The 10,000-nt window shown below is 51.5% G+C and overlaps 2 protein-coding genes across 5 annotated transcripts in view; both read right to left on the bottom strand.

Moving 5' to 3' along the window:
* Nucleotides 1–7,156, bottom strand: part of bmper (BMP binding endothelial regulator) — a 15,666-nt gene extending 8,510 nt beyond the window's left edge. The window contains exons 1-6 of one of the 3 annotated variants that reach the window (XM_027017022.3): nucleotides 5,913–7,156; nucleotides 4,943–5,028; nucleotides 2,317–2,416; nucleotides 1,041–1,123; nucleotides 435–525; nucleotides 92–174 (exon numbers count right to left, since the gene is read on the bottom strand). In XM_027017022.3, the coding sequence (XP_026872823.2) occupies nucleotides 92–174; nucleotides 435–525; nucleotides 1,041–1,123; nucleotides 2,317–2,416; nucleotides 4,943–5,028; nucleotides 5,913–6,018 (549 nt within the window). In that variant the 5' untranslated portion in view covers nucleotides 6,019–7,156. The other 2 variants (XM_035528082.2, XM_035528081.2) reach the window with 2 other exon arrangements.
* Nucleotides 7,157–8,013: 857 nt separating this feature from the next.
* The window catches only part of LOC145659902 (uncharacterized), a 45,956-nt gene continuing 43,969 nt past the window's right edge, over nucleotides 8,014–10,000 (bottom strand). The window contains exon 4 of one of the 2 annotated variants that reach the window (XM_081723374.1): nucleotides 8,014–10,000. This exon is cut by the window's right edge and continues 274 nt beyond it. Coding sequence is in view for 1 of the 2 variants with exons in the window: in XM_081723373.1 (XP_081579499.1) it covers nucleotides 9,103–9,267 (165 nt within the window). In the remaining variant the exon portion in view is untranslated. The other variant, XM_081723373.1, reaches the window with a different exon arrangement.

The raw sequence follows: 10,000 nt of genomic DNA, 5'->3' as shown, positions 1-10,000 counted from the left end.
TGTGGAGAAACAGTGGCTAGCTGTGGGACGGATCTGTGGCCATGGGCTGTGAGCGTTTGAAGATGTGGTTGGCGAAACGTGGGTCACTCACGGTGCAGATGCAGCTGACACACGGCTTCCCCTCGGGGTGGAACTCCTCCCTGTCCTTGTAGAGACGCCCCTCAAAGATGCACCCTGAGGGAGCAGGACACAGAGAATCAGCGGCCGGGACATTGCCATCCGCACACGCTAACTAACGCCACCAAAGTGGAATTGTGCTCACAGGCATCAAATGTTCTTCAAAACGCCCAGAAGTGAAGAGGAAAGAACAAAATCTGGAATGAGTTCAGTTCTGCAGAGCTGTCATTAAACATGATGACATTTATCTCAATATGAGATAAAACTAATACTGTTCACAGATGTGTCCACACATACACACACACGCAGGCACACACCTGGGCAGGACGGGCAGCATTTCTTGGGATGGATCTTGGGATTCTTGCACGTAACCACGCACTGCATCTCTGACTCGGTGATGACACCTTCCTGTCCCAAACATGACCAGAGCAAACATTCACAACTTACAAACATGTTTACCTTCATCAGGGTAGTACACCTGTGCTTGGCCACTCTTCCTTGACTTAACCAGCACTATGTACATATCTGACACAGCCGGTGGTGTCGTTCGGGGTCATTCTTGCCTAATGCGGCGATGCCAGTGTAGTGTTTTCTAAAATACTTGAAAGCAAACTTGTGCAATGACACAGAATCTTTATGTACAGGGTTCATACACATCAAATAGCACAGATGATATAGGATCGGATTGCTCCAGTGGTACGCCAATACATTTTTGGTGAATATTGTCATGAATATTTATGCACATTCTTCTCTGACACGCTCGTCCCTTATTTAGTTTGAGTCTCGGGAACGCTGATGAACTGCAGCCTGTCCGAAACCGAAGAAAGGCACATGCGGAAGGACTTGCACGGCCCCCCGCCCGCCTGCTGCACACAAGCTTCTGATTTGTCGCCGATTGGAGCAAAGGTCCCTAACAGACTCACCTGGCATCGCCGTGTGATACATGGCTTGGTGGGCGTGGTCCAGGAAGATGAGCTATTGTAGGCCTGTCCTCTCAACTGACAACCTTGAGAGAGAGAGAGAGAGAGAGAGAGAGAGAGAGAGAGAGAGAGAGGACAGATTAATTCAGAACCTGAAAAGCATACCTTTGACCTTTGCTGGGTTCATGCTGGATGTTTTGAATAGCCATCATGTTAGGTCACTGCTGCGTGGATGGAAACTGGGCTCGGGGTGGAAATGTCTGTGGTTTTACTGGAAGCGCAGGGGTGAAGCGCAGGACGGGGGGGTAGCGTCTGCTCCCACTCCCCCTCTGCCCTCCCTGTGCTGCGACGTCCACGGCAAAACAGATTCAGTATGGGGGGTGCTGAGCTCTGGAGCGAAGGCAGGAACAACGGGGAAGATGACGGCTCGGGATTTTCCCTTCCGAACGAACAAAAAGTGTGTCGACGTTAAAAAAGAAAAGAAAGAAAGGGAAAGGTCAGGAGTTCTTAATAAAGCCCGACTCGTAAAATACTCGTAAAATACTCGTAAAATACTCAGAAACAGAGCAACAGATCACAAACAAAGACCTGCAGGCCTGCTGTGAGGCTGGGAGTCTAGACGGGAGTGACCCCAACAAAGCCCTCTCTCTCTCTCTCTCTCTCTCTCTCTCTCTCTCTCTCTCTCTCTCTCTCTCTCTCTCTCTCCCTCTCTCTCTCCCTCTCTCTGTCCTGATGAAGGGATGACTACATATGAGACAAAGCAGCACTGAAGCAGTGGAGATCTTGTAAAAATGAGCATTTTATTTCTGTGGCCCATAAATCCAGAGCAGTACCCAAGACTCCCATTGTGCACAGGCCAGAGCAGCTGCGGTGTCCGTGTTTGGAGAGTGGGAACACACACACACACACACACACACACTCACACACACACACACACACACACACACACACACAAACTGCATGCGTGCACACACACACATGCACAGACACACACACACACTCACACACAAACTACATGCGTGCACACACACGCACACACATGCACAGACACATACACACACACACACACACTACATGCGTGCACGCACGCACACACACACACACACACAAACTACATGCGTGCACACACACGCACACACACATGCACAGACACATACACACACACACACACACACACACTGCATGCGTGCACACACACGCACACACACATGCACAGACACACACACACACACAAACTACATGCGTGCACGCACGCACACACACGTTGATATGTGTTCACCTTTGCATCTTTCACAGCATGCGCCCGTCTGCTTAACAACCAGAGTGCAATCTTCTGCCACTAGGGGGCACTTCTCCTGTTTACAGTCTGCTTTCTTGTCCTGTAAACGGGGAAAAGAGAGAGAGAGAGAGAGAGAGAGAGAGAGAGAGAGAGAGAGAGAAGAAATAATCATGTCCTAAGAGTGACTGTGGCCTTCATATTGAGTTTCATTCTTCATTCCTCTTTTATCATAGCAGATACTGAAGTTCCTTTGTGAGCCTTAATACGAGCAGTATGAGCCGTGCACGTTTTCTCCCCATTAGACAACGTGGAGAATAATGAGCGCTCCTTCCTCACAGCAGTTCAAAGAAACAGGAACAGAGGCAGACAAACAGAGAGAGAGAGAGAGAGAGAAAGGAGGGATAACGTGAGGCAGCGCGGCTAAAGTCCGACCCAGACCGCTTTTCGCATGTCAGTTGATCTGAGTGACGGACCTCTCCAAGGTCGTGGAAGCAGGCGGCGGTGTCTCACGCGGGCGTTCCAGCCCGAGGTCGAGCAGAACGAGGGAGAACTATCGCCTTACCACGATAGCCAGTGCCAGCCCTGCCTGCATTGATTTCCTTTCATAAAGTTGGACTCCACCGTAAGTCAATACACGGAGTTCATTAACCCGTCACGCAGCCTCGGAGGGATGACAGCGGAAGATGGAGGTGGGGAACGCGAGAGTCCCGCTGAGGCCCCACGCCACTGGGCGCCCTGCGCCTGCCTCCACCCGTGCCCGCCAGGCACGGATGCCACACTAATACAGTTTAATTGTGTCAAAGACACACTGTTTGTCTTGAGAGGCTGTGCGCTGTCGTTTCACCGTGACCCCCTTTAGCGTGTGTGAATGGCCTTTTCAGACACACACACACACACACACACACATACACACACACACTGTAACTGTCTCCATGCGATAAAAGCCCCCCCTTTTCCCACATGGAATGTTTTCCGTTTCTCTTGCAAGGAATCCTGTTAAACTCATCCAACTGCGAGTGCTCCCTGCACAGCCATTCTTGCTTTTGTTTGAGTTTACGATCCCTGCGGTGTTCCAGAAGCTTCCGTGTCCAGGCACTGCGTCGCGGAGTGTCTGGCGTGGCGTCCACCCGTGTCTGCCGGCCTGTGGCCTCTCCTTCCTGCTCCTCTCAGCCATTAGCACTAAATGATGCAAAGTGGTGGGACCTCTACGATTGGGGTCGGAGGTCACAGGAGATTACACTTGGAGCCACTGAAAGCTCCCAGGATGAGATGTCCGGTTCGGCCTGCAGTCGACTCTATGGTTACTGCCGCCTCTGTTACGCCGTACAAAACACGTCTATGCTAGACACACAAGAGCTCAGCGTTAACCCTAAAACTATAACCAGTACAACTTGGGATGGGACTGGCTGCACATTATTTTAAATGGAGGCACTTTTAGCCATCCTCTCTCTCTCTCTCTCTCTCTCTCTCTCTCTCTCTCTCTCTGTCCCTCTCTCTCTCTCTCTCTCTCTCTCTCCCCTGATGGAGAGAGTGTGAGAACTCCTAAGAGCTGCTCTTCATTCCTGTCCCATTAATGGCTGTGCCCTTTCCATCTGACCCTTGACCTTTCTCTAAAAACACGCAGGTCGTGACCTACGACACACAAGCAGCGGACCTGGGGCCTCGCCTCAGCCCTGACAGACATACCAAACGTTTCCAAACGCAAGGGCAGATCCCGGATCAGTGCGGGGCCGCTCATGTCCCACTGAACGTTATCACGTGGTTCTGATTTACGCTGACACGTCTGTAATTCGCTTTAACGTGGCGGCGTGAGCAAGATTCACCGCGGGAGCATGACAGCCGGAAAGGGAGAGTGACGGTGAAGCAAAGTTATGGGACCGTTCGACGCAAAACCCACCGGCGGGTCTACAGGCGCGTCTCTAAGCGGGAGAGAGCGTGCCTGCGTTTGCGTGGTGGGGGATGCCTACAGAATGTCCTCTGGCGTGCCGCTCGTTGTGCAAGCCATCAGTGGATGTAGTGGTGACTGCGAGCTGAGCCCCGGACCCTGCACCGCGTCCGCGTGGTGACACCGCTGTCTTTCAGCCTGGGCGTCCCCAGAGGTACACGTGACATCCCGGGCACGGAGGGATGAAAGGCGGACAGTGACCTCGCGATGACGGATCGCGTGATACGACTGTAGGAGTCCGTGGGGGGGCCGAGGCCAGAGCGAGACTAGGCTGATATCAAAGAAGCCGACTAACCCTCGAGAGACAGAAACATGAGCGCGCAGAGACCGCTACACATAAAAAGCCCTGACTAAACTAAACCAAGCTAAAAAAAAATATTAATAAAAACTTTCCTCAGATGCTTCCGTCGAAATTACATTTTGTTTTAAAACGACCCGTGCCAACAGTTTCCCATCGGACGAATCAGTCCTTAAATACCGTTTCCCCTCATCTTTAACATGTTTCAATTTAATTTGATTTGATCTACACACAATCCAAATCATAACCGACAAATATGATACAATACTACACGCTGGATTAAGATTTTAAGTGACCAAACTTCGAAAATCTAAAAGCGTGAACCAAATTCGCAATTGTTTTGCTGTTCGGTGAAAGAGCGTAAAATAAACCCCAGGTCTCACCCGGCAGACGCAGGTGATGCAGGGGTTGTCTGTGATGTTGGGGATGTGTAACACCTCTCCCTCGTGCTCGCAGCTCGCCTCCGTACCTGCAGAAAAACGGCGTGAAATCAGACATGCGGTTAGCGCGTACGAAGCGAGCCACTCCCGCGCCAGAACTGCTGCAGAGCGCCGCGCGCTTTGTCCGCTGCAACACATTTTTAGTTACTTATCTTTAGAAACATTTAACAACCCTCCGGTTAGTGCGCGTTAGTGTCTAGTGTAAAGTTTCGGGTAAACTGTCATGGTCACATCCGCTGTGTATTTAGAAAGAGAGAGTGTTTCCCTTTGCGCAGATAAAGTCGGACTGCAGGGCTGCCCTAAAAACTTACGACCTTCGCGTTTACTTAAACCGTGAAATACAACACCGACCGCGCTCGCGGGTGCCTTTAAAGCAGAAGTCAGCGTGAGCAGTTAAAAGTCCACGCACACCTGCTCTGCGCTCGCGCCGCGCCACGACGCGTTCCTCGCGCTCTACCCAACGCCAACGTTTCCCTCCGCGCGCGTTAAAAAGGAAAGTCGGTTTAAAGAGCACGCAGGCAGGGCGCGGAGACAGGAGATGCCTGACAGGTGATCTTCTGCAGGTCCGGAATGCCAGGTAGACGCGCGCGCTGGGGAAAACCGAAACGGCAGGGATTCAACTAGCAATGTCGCGAGCTCTCCTTGTCCTTCAGAAACGTCTAAATGGATTGCTCGAGCGCCTTGGTGCACCGGGCTCGCTGAACGGTGAATCTAGCCCCGGGTTCTCTCTCCGGACTAGCGTGCGATCCCATACGCGTTTGCGTTTCCCGTGGTAGCAGCTGTAGCGGCTCGGCCACGGTTCGTAAGGTCGCAGTTGAAAGTTCAAACGGCGCGGTCAGGGTTGCAGAGCTACGGCGACAGCGTTGTCGTATACCGCGTCTTCCTGTAATAACAATGTCATGTGTCGTCTTACCTGTAATTAGGGGTACGATTAATTGTGGCGTCTGTAATAATAAAAACCAGAACAAAACTCTCCGACTGGCTGTAGGAGAAAGATTCATAGTCGTAACGTGCATCATAAGTACAAGAATAATAAAGTTCCAGCGGTAAAAATGCGCGGGGGGGGGGAGGGGGGGACGACAAACAAAAATGTATCCAGAACTATAAAAACATTAAAATCCCGTCAGAATCAAGCCAGCGCAGGGAGGAAGCTTGAAACGAGATGTTTCTCCTCTGCGTTCCGACGTTTGGCTCATCCTTCGGTCCTCACGCGGCTTTGGCCAAGCGTGTCACAAATGGCCGGACACCTGAGCGTTAGACTGACAAAGGCCAGCGGATATACGGGAGACAGCCCTGGCTGCGCATCCCGACCTGGTGGCGTCTCCAAATGGACCCAGGCTGGCGCATAGGTGCGGGACGTTAGAGCTGCGTGTCAGAGAAATAAACCTGCGCGCATGTCCAAATTATTCAGATCACGGTTGAATTTCGCCTGATAGCGAGAGAGAAAGTCCGAAGTTGCATCCAAGTTTGTGAATAACGCTGAAAAAGTGGAGCGCCGTATCGTTTAAAGTTAACCAAAGTTCATTTCTCGTGTGCTGGCGCATCCAAATGGAGACGCTGCGCGACGCACGGGCGGAGTGGAGAGCGAACGCGCCTCGCTTGAACCTCGCGACACTCAATCTGATCCGCGCGAGTGGCACTCAACTAGCCTCGAGCGCTCCTGGCTTTCGCACTAGGACTCGACGCGACGCCACGGCGGTGGAGACCTGCGCCCCCAGTTAAACATTCCCGCGATGCAGGACCCTCCTCCGAGCTCGGGGAGATCGGCCCCTCCATATTTAAATCGTCGCCGGGGTTTAATAGTCTCCAAAACGCTGCGTAGCCTGCACGCTGGCCCACGTCCTCCTGCCGTCCGTCGCGTGGCAATGGAACAGTACACACACGAGCGCCTTCGGCGACGCACCCACCTACTCGCTATCGCTTCTCGTCTTACCACTAACGAGACCCGGCTGCAAAACAAGCAATTGGTGCGTCTGGACTCGAAGTCCCCGGAGTTCTTTTAGCGCGCAGGCACACCAGCCGGAAAGAAAAACAGGGCTATTTTTTCGTCTCATCCTCGCGCGCCGCAGGGACAGCCGATATATCTCCTGGACATTTGCACTCGTGCATCGGCGCGCGGCAGCCAGTTTGCGGGGTTGAACGTAAACTTCGAATCAAACAATGTGGGCTCCTGAGGCGCGCGTTCCAAAAAAAACTGCAAAGTCCCAACAGCAAATGTAAGCGTGACGTCAAAGTCCACGCTCAAAATAGTCGGGATTTTCTATCATTGCCGATGTTATCGTGCGCCCAGACCCTTAAGGCTGGATGCGGCACGTGAAAAGACGCCCGGCCGCAGACTTTAGATCCGACTGGCGCAGCCGTTCACGTTAACTGCACCTGGAGGACAAATTAAACGTGACTTCAAAGGCGCAGTTATGGCGCGAACCGCTGTTCGCCGCGGCCACTTCTTAGGGAGCGGCGTCTCCTTTTCTTTTCTTTTATTGCGCTGCGTTATTTCTCGCAAGTCAGAAACCGCCAGAGCTGCGTGTCGGGGAGCCGTCACAGCAGCCAGGGCCGTGGCGGGGCTCCCTACAGGGCAGTAATATTAGCCGCTAGATGGCACCAGAGAGCACATACGTAAAGCACTGCCGTTTTCACGAGGACCGCGGATGTTCACGGCTGACGAGTCGGGTCTTTAATTATATTGATTTGCTTTAGTACAAGATATTAGACGTCAGACGTCAGTTCCGGGACGCAGCCCACGCAGTAGCGAGGTCAGGCACGGTGTCCCGGCAGGCGCGGAACCTCGCTCCTTACTCGCGCCCCGCGGTTAACGGTGAGCACGACGAACGAGGGCTACTGAGGCCATTGCGCGCGTGAGCGGCGTGCGACCGGCGCGACTACATCTCTTGCACGCTCATGTACACAACGGCCACACGTGCACAGTACGTGGGTACGTACATCCTACGTAGCCTTAACCAGCCAGTTTATAACATTGCAGTTACTTTAAAAATTATACAAACGACTCGGTGGGGTCACATGATTCAATTCCTTTATTAAGTAGTATCTATGCATCGGCAATATAAAATGTAAAAAAAAAAAGTTATTGTATTACTGTGCACCTCTATGCCTCTAGTACAAAACCCACAGCCTAGCAGAGGTGTTGAGGGATGTTTAAAGTACCTTACAGCACACTGCTTTATTTCTAAAGGAAACCCACTAGCATTAGCTGTCTGTCACTGATTTCTTCACTTTGGAATATTTTGGACAATTAATTATTACACAACCACATAATACATAGCAATGTAGTCCATTTTGGCCAAAAAGCCAATATAAAAGATAAAATACAAAACATTATTTTAAAAGTTGTAATCCTTTATTCTGGTCAGTCTAAATTGGCTCTGGCACTTAACTGACTAACGTCACAGCTGTTCTTTATGAAGCAGAGGTGTTTTCTTTTGAAATACTAACTTGCAATTAGTTTATTCTGATTATGTGAGCAGTAATGTGGAAAGTTCTGTAACAGAGTATAAAATTGAACAAAATATGAACTGAACATAATTAAAAACCTGTGTGGTTCATTCCTTTCTTCAGAAAGGCCTCTTATATTATCACACACTAAAGGATCCGGACACTCACTACCTGGAGTTGCACGTAGGAAGAAACGCAGGCAGATACCATATGTGTCCATCACTGTCAGGTGTGGCACTGGTACCACTCCACTTTGGTGCAGCACATGCCAACAAGGTCTATGGTCTCCACTAACCGAATACACAGCTTCTGTAGTGTGTGTGAGAGATTGAAACGTATTACGCATATACATGTTTAATGGGGGTATGCTGTGAGACAGGCAGTTGAAAGGAGCGCGAGAGAGTGAGAGAGAGAGAGAGAGAGAGGGAGAGAGAGAGGGAGAGAGAGAGAGAGGAGAGAGAGGGAGAGAGAGAGATGCAGAGTGACCCCAGTGGACCCAGCTGTTGGGGGGGAGGGGGTTATTCTTGGAGATGGGGAGAAGTCCCAGTGGGGTGTGGAGTCTGAGGGGGAGACGTCACACTGGCCCTGTGTGGGTGGCTCGGTGAGCTCTGGGGCTTCAGCCTGGGCTGTACCGCCGGCTCCAAAATTAACCCCTAGCCAAGCAAAAAAGGTGCCAACTTGCTTCTGTTTCCGCCGTGGAGGGCTTGCTGCATGATGCAGACGCTGTCCGCTGGAGACAAACCCCCGGGGCTGGACGGGGTCGCTCCACCACACTGCAGGAAAGCTTCAGCTAACAACCATGCATGCTTACTTGCACACTAGAGGACAAACACACACACATCCACACACACACACACAAGCTGTCTATATAAGGAATGCGAAAAGCCACCAAAAGCTCTGGTTTTGTGCGTGTGTGTGTGTGTGTGTGTGTGCGTGCGCGCGCGTGTGTGTCTGTGTGTGTGTGTGTGCGTGTAGGTGTGTGTGAGTGTGTGTGTGTGTGTGTGTGTGCGTGTGTAGGTGTGTGTGCGTGAGTGTGTGTGTGCATGTGTGTGTGTAGTGTGTGTGTGTGTGTGTGTGTGTGTGTGTGTGTGAGTGTGTGTGCGTGAGTGTGTGTGTGAGTGTGTGTGCGTGCGTGTGTGTGTAGGTGTGTGTGTAGGTGTGTGTGTGTGTGTGTGTGTGTGTGTGTGTGTAGGTGTGTGTGCGTGAGTGTGTGTGTGAGTGTGAGTGTGTGTGTGCATGTGTGTGTGTAGTGTGTGTGTGTGTGTGTGTGTGCGTGAGTGTGTGTGCGTGAGTGTGTGTGCGTGCGTGTGTGTGTAGGTGTGTGTGTGCGTGTAGGTGTGTGTGAGTGTGTGTGCGTGTGTGTGTGTGTGTGCGTGTGTAGGTGTGTGTGCGTGAGTGTGTGTGTGAGTGTGAGTGTGTGTGTGCATGTGTGTGTGTGAGTGTGTGTGCGTGAGTGTGTGTGTGAGTGTGTGCGTGCGTGTGTGTGTAGGTGTGTGTGTGTGTGTGTAGGTGTGTGTGTGTGTGTGTGTGTGTGTGAGTGTGAGTGTGTGT

The sequence above is a fragment of the Electrophorus electricus genome, chromosome 11 (assembly GCF_041902795.1).
Source record: "Electrophorus electricus isolate QZ-2024a chromosome 11, ASM4190279v1, whole genome shotgun sequence".
Classification (NCBI taxonomy): Eukaryota; Metazoa; Chordata; class Actinopteri; order Gymnotiformes; family Gymnotidae; genus Electrophorus; species Electrophorus electricus.
This window is presented reverse-complemented; position numbering and strand designations above follow the sequence as displayed.